Source organism: Sardina pilchardus, chromosome 22, assembly GCF_963854185.1.
Source record: "Sardina pilchardus chromosome 22, fSarPil1.1, whole genome shotgun sequence".
Classification (NCBI taxonomy): Eukaryota; Metazoa; Chordata; class Actinopteri; order Clupeiformes; family Clupeidae; genus Sardina; species Sardina pilchardus.
In genome coordinates, this window is record NC_085015.1 from 1,382,539 (window position 1) to 1,399,790 (window position 17,252).

At 40.4% G+C, this 17,252-nt stretch overlaps 1 protein-coding gene across 1 annotated transcript in view; it reads left to right on the plus strand.

Annotated features, from left to right (window-relative positions):
- Nucleotides 1–355: 355 nt before the first annotated feature.
- LOC134070133 (NACHT, LRR and PYD domains-containing protein 12-like) overlaps nt 356–17,252 on the plus strand; it is a 28,108-nt gene continuing 11,211 nt past the window's right edge. The window contains exons 1-5 of the mRNA XM_062526380.1: nt 356–422; nt 573–639; nt 9,498–9,650; nt 10,071–10,149; nt 12,839–14,641. Of these exons, the coding sequence (XP_062382364.1) occupies nt 9,521–9,650; nt 10,071–10,149; nt 12,839–14,641 (2,012 nt within the window). The 5' untranslated portion in view covers nt 356–422; nt 573–639; nt 9,498–9,520. The remainder of the gene's footprint in view (nt 423–572; nt 640–9,497; nt 9,651–10,070; nt 10,150–12,838; nt 14,642–17,252) is intronic.

Sequence of the window (17,252 nt, forward strand, 5' to 3'; positions counted from 1 at the left end):
CTAGTGCTGTGTGTGTAGCATGTGTTTGTTTGTTTATGTCCTTCCTCTGTTTGTTTGTTTGCTGATGTTGTGCTTCTCTGCCTTAGTGTCCACTACCAGCACAGAGGAGATGCCCTCTGGCTCCTCTAACCCAGTCCAGCCAGCCTCAGTCTCGTCCTCCATTACGGCTCACACTGGTGGAGTTGCTGTGGCCCCTAGTCTCTCTGGCTCCTCTAGCCCAGTCCAGCCAGCCTCAGGCTCGTCCTCCATTACGGCTCACACTGGTGGAGTTGCTGTGGCCCCTAGTCTCTCTGGCTCCTCTAGCCCAGTCCAGCCAGCCTCAGGCTCGTCCTCCATTACGGCTCAAAATAGTGGAGTTGCTGTGGCCCCTAGTCTCTATGGCAACACTTTCCATGGAACAGTAAACATGCTGCTAAATGCTGGTACGGAATTTAAATCACATATTGTTGTGTTTGTTGAGGGTGTGTAAATTTACTACCATAGTTAAATGACAACTCATACAACATTTTTATTATTTGTATTATCTATTGTTGAAGGATAACATTCTCTCTCTCTCTCTCTCTCTCTTACAGATCCAATATCACCAAGGTGAATTGCTGAATGTTGCTGAAACCTTTCATCATCATGTTGCTGTAAATGGTAATCAAATAAAAGCTTCAGTTTAGTAGCACTCAGGATTTTTAATTTTGCATTTTTAATTTCACAATTAAATGAGATGTAATGTTTATACTTACAATCCTCTGTAAAGTTCTGATTTCTTTAAGCACAACGATTTTCTTTAATTAACTTCAATAAATAAAATCTAACCACAGTCATTTAGAAAAATACTCATTTCATGATGTATCTTTGCTGTGAGGGTGCTTATTTTCTCTTTGAAATAGTTTTTTTTTTTTAAACTGATTTTGCCTTTGTATACAACTGAACATGTACAACAGGAATGTTGTCTTGTTATAATTGTTTAGATAGATAGATAGATGGATAGATATACTTTATTCATCCCCATTAATGGTCAGTTAGTGGATGCGTTGTCATAGTGATCAGTTAGTGGATGCGTTGGCATACGTGTCTTTTGCATTTTGAGTAGTTAGTAGGTAAGTGTCATCTATACAGCACCTTTAAGACCTTAAATTCTTCACAAAGAAACAGGAAAAGAAGACATGAAAGAGACAGACAAGCAGTATTTACAGAAAAAGAAACAAACAATAACATCGTCCTCCAAACCCTAACCAGACAAATAGAATAACATCGTCCTCCAAACCCCAATCTGTCAAATAGAAGACGTCTTCAGCCGCCATTTCAAACAATAACATTGTCTTCCAAACCCCAACCAGTCAAATAGAATAACATCGTCCTCCAAACCCCAATCAGTCAAATAGTAGACGTCTTCAGCCGCCATTTCAAACAATAACATTGTCTTCCAAACCCCAACCAGTCAAATAGAATAACATCGTCCTCCAAACCCCAATCAGTCAAATAGAGGAAGTCTTCAGCCGCCATTTCAAAGCAGTTGGGGTCGGTGTGTTTCTGAAGTCCATTAGGAGAATATTCCAAAGTCTCATCACAACAACAGCAAATGCACATCGTCTCCTTTGTGTTTGAGTGGTGACTGGTGCAATGAGCAGTGATTGGGATGCAGACCTTAAAGGCCTCGAGGGAGTACATACTATTGATGCAGTATATCAGCCACATTTGTGAGACCATGCAGGGCTTTAAAAACAAGCAGCGTACTGAATACAGTGTAAAAGCAGTGTGCTGAATACAGTCTAAAAGCAGTGTACCGAATACAGTCAGTGTAAAAGCAGTGTACTGAATGCAGTCAGTGTAAAAGCAGTGTGCTGAATACAGTGTAAAAGCAGTGTACTGAATACAGTGTAAAAGCAGTGTACTGAATACAGTCTAAAAGCAGTGTGCTGAATACAGTGTAAAAGCAGTGTACTGAATACAGTCAGTGTAAAAGCAGTGTACTGAGTTCTGGAATGTGCAGGGAGCCTATGCAAGGGTGGTAACACTGGCTGAATGAACAGATTTTGAATGGATGCAAAGATTGAAGAATTTTCTTTAATATGAATAAAGTGTAATGTAAGAAACAAGGTAGCGATTTGCAAAAAAAAAAGTTTTAGAATTTCAAGGAGTGCAAAGCAGAACACATGTTTCAATTTATGGTGCAGTTGTTTATGGTTACAAAAAGTTTTTTTTTATAATATCTAATATCAACAATCTAATACAACTGAAATAGCTACTTACCAATTGGAACCGCAGTGCTTCACTACGCAGTATGGCCACTAGAGGGCAGTGAAGTTCCTCAATAAACACATTCTCTGTAGTACTGTGTGTGTGTGTGTGTGTGTGTGTGTGTGTGTGTGTGTGTGTGTGTGTGAGAGAGAGAGAGAGAGAGATGGAGACAGAGAGAGTGTGTGTGTGTGTGGTGTGTTGTGTGTCAGGCTTGTGCAAAATTCAGAATTTTATTGAAAATTACTCCTAAATTCCAATTCAATTGTTGAATTTGAATTGAATGTGAATTGAGGTCAAAAACTAGGCTGGGTGAACCCTGTGTGTGTGTGTGTGTGTGTGTGTGTGTGTGTGTGTGTGCATAGGCTGGGTGAACCCTGTGTGTGTGTGTGTGTGTGTGTGTGCTAGGCTGGGTGAACCCTGTGTGTGTGTGTGTGTGTGTGTGTGTGTGTGTGTGTGTGTGCTAGGCTGGGTGAACCCTGTGTGTGTGTGTGTGTGTGTGTGTGTGTGCTAGGCTGGGTGAACCCTGTGTGTGTGTGTGTGTGTGTGTGTGTGTGTGTGTGTGTGTGTGTGTGTGTGTGTGTGTGTGTGTGTGTGTGTGTGCTAGGCTGGGTGAACCCTGCCTGAACTTCTGGGAAATTTGAATTTCGCTCGACAGCTCAGGCTGGACACCCTCAGGTCTACTCTGGCTGTTTCATTGCCAGAATCTTTGGCTCCAATCAGAAACGGCCATACTGGCACTATTGGCCGGTGACGCACCGAAAACGAAACTTAAACGACGCGAAGTGCAGTAGAAACAAAGCGCAGCCAGTCAAACCAGACTAGTCAAAAACAGGATGTACAGGCTAAAAATTACCATTCAAATTTGAATTAAAGGAATTGAAATTCAAAGTACATCAAATGTACAAATGTACATAATTTAAGGGTAGTGTTTAACAATGACGTTTGGCAGATACACACAACATATAACTAAAATGTGGAATTTTGCACAAGCCTGTTCTGTGTGTGTAGCCTATAGGGTGCATCAAGTTCCCCTCTTTCTCTCAAAAATATTATGCCATTTGATGAAATTCTATACAATTATGTTTAGAAATATTAAATGTTTATTTACTAATAGGCTACTGTAGCCTAAATATTACATTTACTAGGCCTACATACAGTGGACAACTGGAGGGGAAGATCAGTTACAACACAGCATGAACATAAGAATACTTCTTCACAGACCAATTATTGTATGCAAATGAGACATTGTTTTTACTTAATTACATTGATTAAGTAAAAACATCCATAATTACTTTGTCATGATGCTTTTGTAAAGATGAAGTTGCACATGAACAAAAACGGTAAAAAACGCCATAATTTGCGTTAACTGCAAACTAAAAACATTTCTGATATTTCTGATATTTGATGCAATTTCAATATTATCTTGGCCCTAAAGCCATTCATTTGTCTACCTACAACTATGCATTTCTTTATTATGCACTAAATTCGCTAATGTATTCAAGTATGCAAATTATCTAATCAACTATGCCTAATATAAAAATGTCCAAGCAGAAATGGATTCTACGCGATTCGATTCTAATCAGATCGTTTTGGGTTTTGACCTGTCTATTTGTTTCATGCACTAACAAAGGAGGGGGACTTTTATTTTGAAACGATGTTAAGTAACTTTGACAATATGCCGTTGTGAAGTTTCGGTTTTGGTACCGCCCTAAAGAAAGAAAAGGGATAACTTCTCTTAAAAGAAAAGTTGTATTAGTTTTGTTAAGGGCACATTGAGGTCAGTAGCCCTTACGGTGCTGAATGTAGCCTACTTATGAGGTGTTGTTACAGTATTGTTAAGGAGTTGTCTACTGTTAAAGAAAAAGTACACGAAGAAAATTGCACCAGTAAAAGCGAACTCTAGCCTACTCATCCGGGGATCCTTACACAGGTAGGTTATGTTAGCCCAATCTTCTCATTTAGCCTGGTAAACTGTGAAGGTTTTTTTTTACCCTAATGCGTGTTCTGACAGTGCAGAATGCGCAGATGAGCATTTTCACTTAGGTTCCTAACGAAACATTTAGGGACAACAGTCTGCTGTGGCTCTCTGTTATCTAACTTAACGGAAGTCTATTAGGAATGAGAATGTGTCGTCACAGCCGTGAGCTGAGCTCCTCCAAACGGAGCTCCTCCCCTGGTTGGAAGGGTGGTCCTGATACCGGGCGGCAAAGAATTGTTTAAGGTCGTGTGTTGTTAACCCGGTAGGTTCTTATTCCGCACAACTTGACAATGATTGGAAATCACTGCTGTGTGAAGAACTGCCCCCGTACCTCTTCTTTGTTTTCCCACTTAAGAACTTAGCTAGATAAGTGCCTTGCACCATTCGTACACTAAACGCGATCATACGGTAGAGTTTTGTTTACAAGTGGCAACCGTTGCTAAGAGGAAAAGTCATGCCTTCAGGCACTCCCGGTTATCTTAACTTTGAAACGCTTTTCTTTCTTGGAATTTGCCGTTTTTACTAGATAATGCTGCCATTTCCATGGACTTTAGATATTTAAGAAATGAAACGTGTTCTACTCTACGACGTGCGCCGAATGCTGGCAGGAACCCTTCGGTCTAGCAGCTATGCGAGTTTTCAGAGGACTGAGCTACCGAAAACAATAGCAGCAAGCTAAAATTAGCAATAAATGTTTGGCTCATATATCGTGAGTACACATAATAAAGGCTGATATTTCAAACGAGCTGTCTAAAACTGGTAAATGTGTTTATATTTAGGCCCGACTTTACACTGTAACGTTTTTAAGACAGGTGCGGGGTTGTCTTAAAGTTGCGAGGAAAATTAAGCCTACATTTAAGATCTTTGTTTTCAAGAATACCATTTGTTCTTAAGTCTTTATTCATGAATATCAAATCTTCTTAAATTTGCTCTTACGACAAAAGATAAGAAGAAAGCACCACTTAGGAAGTATTTTTGTCTTAAAAAGGCTTCGTGAATCCGGCCCCTCGAGGCTTGTAGATCCTGCACCCAACCACAGCAGAAAGTCTCTAACGTTTCTAACGACTTGTGGCTTTTGAACTCTTGCGTAGTGTAGTAACTTTGGATGCTGGAGAGCTTCTCCAAATATCGCTGCTTTGCGCTTGGTATAAGCTTGTCCTTGTACGGTCCTTGTAGACAAGAATCTAGACCACAGTTTTGATGAGTCTCTAAACGCGACTCTTCGGAAGGCGTTGCCCCTGGCAACCAATGATACACCCTTCCAAGATGGAGGATAGGCTCAGCCCCCTCCCAAATTGTCACGTGCTCGCTCATTCCTAATTCTCCCGACGCGCGGTGGAAAAGCAGCTGGCACTCCCACCACCCGTCTCCCTACAGAGCAGTGAGGTGTCGGCGGACTTCTGCACAGAGGCTACACGGTACCAGGTGGGCAAACATAGATATATTGCCAATAGGCCTATATATATCTATGGTGGGAAAAGAAGTTCGGCGGGTTCGGCAATATGTGTTCTTGCTATTGCTATTTCCGGGTAAAGGTAATTCTGGTTTCAGAGCAGGAGCAACGATGAATTTAGTCGTAGAATTTACACGGTGCTTTCTCCACGACTCAAACGCCCATTTGGACCTGTAGAAACCTGCAAACACGCGACCCGAGGTATGTGGTAGGATACATTTCCATCACCGCGGCAAAACCCACCGCGGGGCATGGCGTAGTAAAATTTGACTGCTAAACACATGAGTCCTAGGCTGTTTTAAGGTCCGCGGTTAAGTTAGCTTGAAGTTAGACATTTAAGGCATATTTGTTTAATATGCACTTAGTCCTTTGAGTTTGTGATGTGTTATGGTTTGTATAATAGTATTGTTTTGTTATAATTTGTCCATTGATAGAATTTGACATTTATTTTGCTATTGTCCTTAAATTTAGCCATACCATGCTTTAGTTATTATTATTATATTTAATTAACTGAGTGACTTATTTGATTGCTATTCTCATTTCACTGTTTTATTTCTCATTAGGTTAGTGCTTAAAATTATTGTTTTACTGATAATATTACTATTCTCCCTATTTTGTAATTGTTCACTGTTAATTTAATTTGTATTGTTATTTATTTGTATGTCGCTTTGGACAAAGGCGTCTGCTAAATAACCATAACCATAACCATAACCAAGTGGAAAATGAGCGTATTTGCAAAAATGGCGGAATATCCCTTTAACACTCCAACCTCTACATACAGTATACACCATTAATACCCCCCCCCCCCCTTTTAACTGTCCCACCCCACTCCACCCAAGACATGCACATGCCTGCCCTTAGGATTCCGCTGCCCCTCACACACACACACACACACACACACGCACACACACACTTACAGGCTCCCTCTACTAGCATGAGTTGGGTTGGCCCCTTGAGCCGTGGATCTGCCCAAGGTTTATTCCTGGACAGGGGACTTTGGGTGTCCCTTGGTGTTTTCAGTCGTCGACAGTTATGGGGGTAAAATTAGTGATAATGCCCAGTTCAGAAAATCATGCTTAGACTACATTTGTTCACTACCTAAAGAAGGAGCGCAAGTCAGCACTCCGCTGAGAGCTCAAGAATCAGCAAAATCGCCAACAGCCGGCAGCTCCGTTTAAAATGTCCCTGCGTAGGCTGTTTGTCAGCTGTGATGAAATGCGTTCATAATCCACATTATATGTCAGAAACGTAGCATGCCCATGAAAAGTCTTTGCAGTTAGATCGTCCAATGGCCAATTTATTGCTTCAGTTCGCGCTTTAGGTGATGTGCCGATGCTGGGTTCATGCAGTTTTGTACAAATTTAAAATGTTAAGCTACGTAATTTGTCAGCTATGATGAAATGTACATGAATGGAATGAATGTGTCACTGCTCTCATAAAGATACCCCAGCGCCACCTGATCATCGTCAGCTTACATACAGTAGCAGAATTTGGTTCAGCTGGCCGGCAAATGTGTTGTCAAGGTAAAGTGTACGTAGCAACCGGCCAGCAGCAGCAGAATAACTAACAGGGGCACACCTCACACCTCACACCTGATATAAAGTCGGTTTTCTCCAGACTGGAATGCTCAGAAATGCTAAAAATGTACTTGAAATGGTCAGAAGGGTTTGCGGGTGATGAATCTGTGCCCAAAATCCACATTCTAGAGAAGCAAGATCTTAGCCTATGTGGCGAAATTCTGATCTAAGGATGCCCATAGACTTCAATGGAATAGTTTAATATTCTTTAGAAATAAAAGTGTATTGATCTTTGAAAAGGTGCACCTGCATTATTATGCCGTTATCATTATAAAAGATAAATATGGTCTCGGAACAGCAATATTATTGTTTATCACAATCATTTCTGGGACAATTTATCGTCCAGCAAAATTTGTTATTGTGACAGGCCTAAGTATTATTGCTGCAATTATGGTGCATTCAGGCCATCTGGGAATATTAGGGGCCGCCCTGTGATTGGGCCGTGATTTGAGACGGTTGGTAAACTCTGGAGGGAGAATGCTGGTATCAGTAGCCCCGTTTACATGGGCACTTCTATTCCGATTAGAAATGGAATAACAGCTCAATCGTCATATAGACACCTCAATCGGAATGAAAATTCCTGATCCGGAATGAATAGAATAGAATAGAATATATACTTTTTTGATCCCGTGAGGGAAATTCAGTTCTCTGCATTTAACCCAATTTAACCGAATTAGTGAACACACAGCACACAGTGAACACACAGTGAGGTGAATCACACAACCCAGAGCAGTGAGCTGCCTGCCCAACCAGCGGCGCTCGGGGAGCAGTGAGGGGTTAGGTGCCTTGCTCAAGGGCACTTCAGCCGTGGTGGACTGGTCGGGGATCGAACCGGCAACCTTCTGGTTACAAGCCCGATGCGCTAACCAGTACACCACAGCTGCCCAGTACACCAGGGCTGCCCCACGGCTGGAAGAGGTGGTGTAGTCCGTTCTTATTCCGAATGAACACCCATGTATACGGTCATTCAGATTGACTGCTGTATCTTCCCAATGAAGAGTAGGCAAAAACAGCTATTCTGATCAAAGATTCTAAAGCGCTTGAAAGCACCTGATCGGAATAGAAAGAGCCATGTAAACAGACAGCGCAAACATTTTCAATCGGAATGACAAAAAAAACTGTCCATGTAAATGTGGCTACTGTGATGTGGGGTTTGCAACTGCCATTAGGAGTCTAGAGAGAGTATCACCAGAGAGGGTTAAAGCGGAGCGGATTGCAATGAAGGATCTTTGGTCATAGTAGAGTAGACCATTATACTTTGGTATCACTGTGATGTGGGGTTCCATTGGGAGTCTAGAGAGAGGTCCAGTGTCTATGTATTCCTATGGGAGAAATACACACTAGCTCTGCTTTCAGCCACGTCAGTTATGAGCCCAGTGTCTATGTATTCCTATGGGAGAAATACACATTAGCTCTGCTTTCAGCCACGTCAGTTATGAACCCAGTGTCTATGTATTCCTATGGGAGGAATACACATTAACTCTGCTTTCAGCCACGTCAGTTATGAACCCAGTGTCTATGTATTCCTATGGGAGAAATACACACTAGCTCTGCTTTCAGCTACGTCAGTTATGAACCCAGTGTTTATGTATTCCTATGGGAGGACAGTCAGTTATGAACCCATTTTCTGCAAGTCACACGTCTTCCTCACATTCCGACATTGAAATTGTATTTTCCAACATTATTTTTCCGAAATATCTTTGTCTGCGATCTGTCACTGTGTCAGCAAAGCCACCTGTTCTCAAAGGCACTCGCCAGCCAAATTGTAACATAGTAACAACAAGGACATTTCATGAAAAGCACATGTGTCACATTGAAGTGACTTTGTATGTGTTGTTTGCTTTTGCAGCCAATGGCTGTACAGAAATCTGCATACCGGTACATATAGGCCTAATCAGAAAACGTGATTATTACTCATTTTGCTAGGTTATTGTTAGTCTACATATTGGTAGGTGATCTTTGTCAGGGTCAGTCATTTATAGGCCGATGTTATACTTTACAGGTCAATGGTTTGAAAACCTATTTTATTGTCATGTAACATGTTATGTCCAAATGACATGTTCTTTTGGCACCGGCATGCACACTTGCAGATATTTTGAGCATGTTTGAATGTTTGATATTTACTAATAAAAGTTACCATTTTGTACAACATCATAGTAGGCCTTAACCAAAATATATTGCACTGTCATCAGATATTAAATGGACCCTATTTGAGATCTTTTTTTAAAAAGACATCTTGATTGTGTAATTCTTTCAGGGCCTGTGTGAGCTAAGAGAAAGATGGGAAATAAAAACACAAGCAAAGTGAAATGGAAACGGGATGATGCTGGTGAGAAGGAGGAGGAAGATCAGGCAGGACCTTCTTCTCAACTCACTCAGAAGGAAAAGAAACTCCAGACATCCATATCTGGTAAGTGTACATTTACTTTGATTATATCATCTCACTCACACACAGCCTTACAGTTTTGGAGTTTTGCTTGATCCGACTGCAAAGGTTATTAATCTCTGGATCAATTAAGCAATTAACTAACATTTGACAGAAGTGTATTTGGATTGGAATCACAGACTGCACCTTTAAGAGTGCCCTCCACAACGCTCAAATGTTTAGACTAACTAGATACAGAACACCGTGTCAACTTTCAGTGTGTGTGTGTGTGTGTGTGTGTGTGCGTGTGTGTGCGCGCGTGTGCGTGTGTGTGTGTGTGTGTGTGTGTGTGTGTGTGTGTGTATGTGTGTGTGTGTGTGTGTGTGTGTGTGTGTGTGTGTGTGTGTGTGTGTGTGTGTGTGTGTGTGTGTGTGTGTGTGTGTGTGTGTGTGTGTGTGTTTCCAGATGTGATGGACTCTGATCCAGATGAGGAGAAGAGGAGCAGAGTCTCCAAAGTGGGTGTGTCTTCATCTGAATCTCACAGGTCAGTCTTTATGGAGGGCAAAACATGTTTAGTTTGGAGGAATGTTTTTTGGTACGGAGTTAAACAGTTAAGCAGGAACTCACTCCACAGACTGATGGAATAGGCTAATACTAGCTATAAGATATGGCACAAGTAAACACCGTTTATCCACCTCTTATTAGAGTTAATCCACCTCTCAAAAGACTTTATTCACCATTTCTTTATTCACCACTTTTATTTACATTAAAAAAACACACTCATCCAAAAACACTGTATACCCATATTCAATATAAACATTGGACAATAACCCTTTCTCTGTGTTGTTCGGTGTGTTCATTTTTCTTTTCTGCTTTATTTGGAGTGTTAAAATTTTCTTCATGGTGGAATTATAGCCAGGAATACTGATTGACCAGTGACTGGACTTTCCAGACATGCATGGCTTTACATGTACACATTCACTGCTCTCTTTACATTACTATGCTATACACATACACTGTTCACTGTTCTCTTTATATTACTATGCTATACGTACACATTCACTGCCCTCTTTATATTACTATGCTATACACATTCACTGCTCTCTTTATATTACTGTGCTATACGTACACATTCACTGCCCTCTTTATATTACTATGCTATACACATTCACTGCTCTCTTTATATTACTATGCTATACGTACACATTCACTGCTCTCTTTATATTACTATGCTATACACATTCACTGCTCTCTTTATATTACTATGCTATACGTACACATTCACTGCTCTCTTTATATTACTATGCTATACGTACACATTCACTGCTCTCTTTATATTACTGTGCTATATGTACACATTCACTGCTCTCTTTATATTACTATGCTATACGTACACATTCACTGCTCTCTTTATATTACTATGCTATACAGTACACATTCACTGCTCTCTTTATATTACTATGCTATACAGTACACATTCACTGCTCTCTTTATATCACTATGCTATACACATTCACTGCTCTCTTTATTTTACTGTGCTATACGTACACATTCACTGCTCTCTTTATATTACTGTGTTATACGTACACATTCACTGCTCTCTTTATATTACTGTGCTATACGTACACATTCACTGCTCTTTATATTACTGTGCTATACGTACACATTCACTGCTCTCTTTATATCACTATGCTATACACATTCACTGCTCTCTTTATATCACTATGCTATACGTACACATTCACTGCTCTCTTTATATTACTATGCTATACGTACACATTCACTGCTCTCTTTATATTACTATGCTATACGTACACATTCACTGCTCTCTTTATATTACTGTGCTATACGTACACATTCACTGCTCTCTTTATATTACTATGCTATACACATTCACTGCTCTCTTTATATTACTGTGCTATACGTACACATTCACTGCTCTCTTTATATTACTATGCTATACACATTCACTGCTCTCTTTATATTACTGTGCTATACGTACCCATTCACTGCTCTCTTTATATTACTATGCTATACGTACACATTCACTGCTCTCTTTATATCACTATGCTATACGTACACATTCACTGCTCTCTTTATATTACTATGCTATACGTACACATTCACTGCTCTCTTTATATTACTGTGCTATACGTACACATTCACTGCTCTCTTTATATTACTGTGCTATACACATTCACTGCTCTCTTTATATTACTGTGCTATACGTACACATTCACTGCTCTTTATATTACTGTGCTATACACATTCACTGCTCTCTTTATATTACTGTGCTATACGTACACATTCACTGCTCTTTATATTACTGTGCTATACACATTCACTGCTCTCTTTATATTACTATGCTATACGTACACATTCACTGCTCTCTTTATATTACTATGCTATACACATTCACTGCTCTCTTTATATTACTGTGCTATACGTACCCATTCACTGCTCTCTTTATATTACTGTGCTATACAGTACACATTCACTGCTCTCTTTATATTACTGTGCTATACGTACACATTCACTGCTCTCTTTATATTACTATGCTATACGTACACATTCACTGCTCTCTTTATATTACTGTGCTATACAGTACACATTCACTGCTCTCTTTATATTACTGTGCTATACGTACACATTCACTGCTCTTTATATTACTGTGCTATACGTGCACATTCACTGCTCTTTATATTACTGTGCTATACGTACACATTCACTGCTCTCTTTATATTACTGTGCTATATGTACACATTCACTGCTCTCTTTATATTACTATGCTATACGTACACATTCACTGCTCTCTTTACATTACTTTGCTATACGTACACATTCACTGCTCTCTTTATATTACTACGCTATACATAAAAAACAGGAATTGCTTAACATTGCAATATATGTTTATTGCTTTTAAAATTCCAAAATGAAAGACTATAGAAGTGCAAAGTAATGCCTTCTAAGTCAGAGGTAGCATTCAATAAAACCTTGAAGCCTTGAAAACACTGGGAGTGTTGTCAAATTGAAGGAGACAAGATCCCAACTGTCATCAATGAAATGCCAAGTTAAGTAGGCTTCTTGGAGCTCTCTGGGACTTTAGGGTCATAGGGCCCACCTACTGTACACGTACCCCCATCCCACCCTCTATCAAATCACCATTATGATTATCATTATTACAATTATTATTATTATGCACTTTTAAATTTGTGATTCTGTCATTGATCTAGATGGACAGCAGAGGAAGCAGAGGTCCATGAGAAATTCCGATCCACACTGAGGAGCAAGTTTCAGCATCTGGTTGAGGGAATACCTAATCAGGGGGAATGCAGACTCCTCCAGGAGATCTACACAGATCTCTACATCACAGAGGGAGGAGGAGGGGTCAATGATGAACATGAGATCAGACAGATAGAAAGAGCATCTTGGAGAGAAGCAGCACAAGGCAGACCAATCAAATGCAGTGACATCTTTAAACCCTTATCTGATCACAGACAACACAAACCCATCAGAACAGTGCTGACAAAAGGAGTGGCTGGCATTGGGAAAACAGTCTCTGTGCAGAAGTTCATATTGGACTGGACTGAAGGAAAAACCAATCAGGATGTCCTCTTCATATTTCCTCTTCCTTTCCGAGAGCTGAACCTGATGAAGGACAAGAAACTCAGTCTGGTGGAGCTTCTTCAGCACTTTTTCCCAGAGATAAAAGATTCAGAAATCTTCACCAGCTCAGAGCACAGAGTCATGTTCATCTTTGATGGTCTGGATGAGTGTCGACTTCCTCTAGATTTCCACTCCAACCTGACCTGTATTGATGTGACAAAGCCAGCCTCAGTGGACGTGCTGCTGACAAACCTCATCAAGAGAAATCTGCTCCCCTCTGCTCTCCTCTGGATCACCACCCGACCAGCAGCAGCCAGTCAGATCCCTCCTGAGTATGTGGACCAGGTGACAGAAATAAGGGGATTCAATGACCCACAGAAAGAGGAGTACTTCAGGAAGAGAATCAGTGATGAGAACCTGGCCAGCAGAACCATCACACACCTGAAGTCATCCAGGAGCCTTTACATCATGTGCCACATTCCAGTCTTCTGCTGGATTTCAGCCACTGTTGTTGAGAAAACATCAAAAGAATCAGGCAAAGTAGAAATGCCAAGAACTCTCACTCAAATGTACACACACTTCCTGATCATTCAGACTTGTATCCGAAAAGAAAAATACACAGAAAGAAACGAGACAGATGAAGAGATGGTTTTCAAACTGGGGCAACTGGCTTTCCAACAGCTGGAGAAGGGCAATCTGATCTTCTATGAGGAGGACCTAAGAGAATGTGGCATTGATGTCACAGAAGCATCAGTGTGTGCAGGAGTGTGTACTCAGATCTTCAGAGAGGAGTCAGGGCTGTACCAGGGGAAGGTGTTCAGCTTTGTGCATCTGAGCATTCAAGAGTTTCTTGCAGCTTTATATGTGTTCATCTGCTTCAGAAGCACAAGGAGCAGCATGTCTGACCAACATCAATCCTCCCAGCTCTCTGCTCTGTTCACAGCTGCAACACTGCATGAGCTACACAAGACTGCAGTGGACCTGGCCTTACAGAGTAAGAACGGACACCTGGACCTTTTCCTCCGCTTCCTTTTGGGCCTCTCACTGGAGTCCAACCAGAATCTCTTAATGTGTCTTTTGCCACAGACAGGAAGTCAATCACAGAGCTCAGAGCAAACAGTCCAGTATATCAAGCAGAAGATCAGAAATCAACGTAAATCAGATAGAAAGATTAACCTGTTCTACTGTCTGAATGAGCTGAATCGTCATGCTGTAGTGGAGGTGATTGACAGGATCACTGGAGCTCTGTCTGTAGAAACACTCTTACCAGGAGAGTGGGAGACTAGGATATTTGAGTTTAAGATTCCAGAGGAGCAGCTGGAAGAGTTTGACCTGCAGAAGTACATGAAGACACCAGAGACTGATCAGACTGAGCTCCTCAGTCCAGATGACGTTCTGCAGAGGCTGGTTCCAGTGGTCACATCAGCTATGTGAGTAAAACAGAGAGAGAGAAAGAGACTAGTATGAGAGTTAATATGTTGTGCAATATTACTGCCATATTTAGTGTATGTCACATGTAAGTCGCATCAGCACTGTGAGTAAACCTGCAATCTGTGATGTGTGTGCAGCATACAGTATCTACTGAAGTGGCACTGGGTGATATCTGCCACCATAATGACAATTTGGTATAATAATGACAATCCCAAATACCATTCTAGTAATGAGTTGAGTTTTAGATTAGACTTAGTTTTGTGATGTTTGGTGATTTGAACCGTAAAGAGTAATGGAAGTGTCCAAATCTATGACATTATGATTAAACCCAGAGAGGGGAGAGAGCAGATCTGGTCCAGCACTGCTTGTTCTCAATGAAGCAACTCTGCTCACTAAAGTCTCCATCACCTCATCAGTGTCAGTAACAGGAAATCACTACAAGAAGCAATGCATTTCTGTGGCCCTTTTCTTAACGAATTAACGAACATGTCGAGCACCTGTTTAATATCTACATTTACATTCATTAATTTAGCAGACGCTTCTCTCCAAAGCAACTTAAACAAATTACATTGCATCATATGTGCATTATATATATATATATATATATATATATATATATATATATATATATATATATATATATATATATATATATTATATTATATTATATTATATTATATTATATTACATTATGTTAAATTATCCCAGATAGCAAAATCAAATTCACAGATAGCAGATTGCTAGTGGCCACTTCTGGACCACCATCTCTTTAAATTTAACTTGAAAATATAGACTGTTATTAAAATGATGAAGTACAGCTGAATAAATTCAAAAGATTTTAGACCAATAGTGGCAAAATATTGGGACATTTTTCGGTACCCCACCAGCGGACTGCCAGAAAACTGATCAGAAAAACCCCAGCGGACCACCAGATCTGTCCCCAGTGGTCCGACCTTGGTCCAGGGTTTTGGATTTAATTCATCACGTCGACAGTCAGTCATCAATTGATTATTCACCGTTAATCGATAACAAAATACCCTACTTTGAACGGATGAATGACCTTGCACTATAGAAAATGCATCAGAAATAAAAGTGCATGTGAAGTGTTCGCAATGGGAAAAAATCAATCGAAAAGTAAGTTGTTGCTAAACAACGTAGATTGAAAACCAAAGAAACATTTAACAACATGTCTCTTTTTGTGTTGTGTTGTGTGATTTGCCGTTGTGTTGTGCACTTCGGGGCCATGTTTTCTCTTATTTGTGTTGTGCTGTCTTATTTGTGTTGTGCTGTCTTATTTGTGTTGTGTTTTGCACTTCAGGGCCACCGTACCTTGTGGCCGCGCTCCTTGCTTTTGTTTTCATGACAAAACGACAGAAATGTGTATCTAGACGTACAACTTTACATTTGTACTTCCGCAGATTATTAGTGCATTTAAAAGTTATTTTTAGAGAAGAAAACTTAGTAAAATTGTCAAAACTTAATAACTTTTTTTGTAAAATTAGACAGTGATATGATGTTACTGGTTTCAGGTCCATTATTTTCAGTGCCTGTTTGTATAATGATGTGTTTTACGGTTGTCTGGGGGACTTGGCCCATACAGTAGGCCTGATTCAGTATGATAAGTGAGAGTATCATTGCAGAACAATAAAGCTGCCTTGATCGGGATATGATGTCTTATCATTCTGAAGCAATTTAGGTTTATTTAGATCCGAACAGTCTTGCAGAGTTTCTTAACGTGTTTTTTAAAATTATGTTGTGAGTCTAAAATAATTCAATTCAATTCTAAAAAAAAAAAAATCATCCACTTCCTTTATAGAATCTTGGCCTATTTTAATGGTGCATTTGGCTTTACCTCTTACAGAGAAGCACATTGAGACAGTCTTTTTGATGTTAAGCATCAAGTGGTCTGTACACACACACTCATACATTTGAACTACTTTATTTATGTCCGCAATTCATAACAAATATACAAAAGGACATAAATGTTACAGATGCAGAACATTGCTAAGTCATGATCCACCAATGTGGGTCTGATGACAATTCAAACAGCAGATTTATGGATACACATAACACCTTCTTCTCCATATATGGCCACTTCCAATAATGGAGGATATTGAGCAGTATTTGGCAATTTGCTTTGCCCTTGCTTTTGTAAAGCCAACTATTCTGAGACCCCTAATTACAAGCCTATGCACGTGGCCCAGGCTGCCAAAGATGAGCACCAGATATTGACAATTGTAGCCAAGGCTAGTTATTGTCTGTACAAGAGGGTGATATTTTACTAGCTTTGTTAAGTAAGCCTCCTCTAGACAAGAATCAAAACAGCAGCCTACTTCCAGGATGAACACATCCCCATTGTGCTCATGTAACGGGTGCTAGCTGGTTAGTTATGCTTTCATGCTGCTGGCATGAAAGCTAGTAGCCTGGGCTTTTAGCTGGATTGTTAGCGCGCTCGACTCCCGATCCGAGGTGCTGCTGTCTCGCGAGTTCGAGTCCGGGCGTGTGCAGGGCTGGACCGCGGTGGTTCCACACAACGCAGGTTACACTCATCAGTGATTACAATATCAGGCCTGGTGGCATTTAACTCAGAGAACACAGACATTTCTCTTG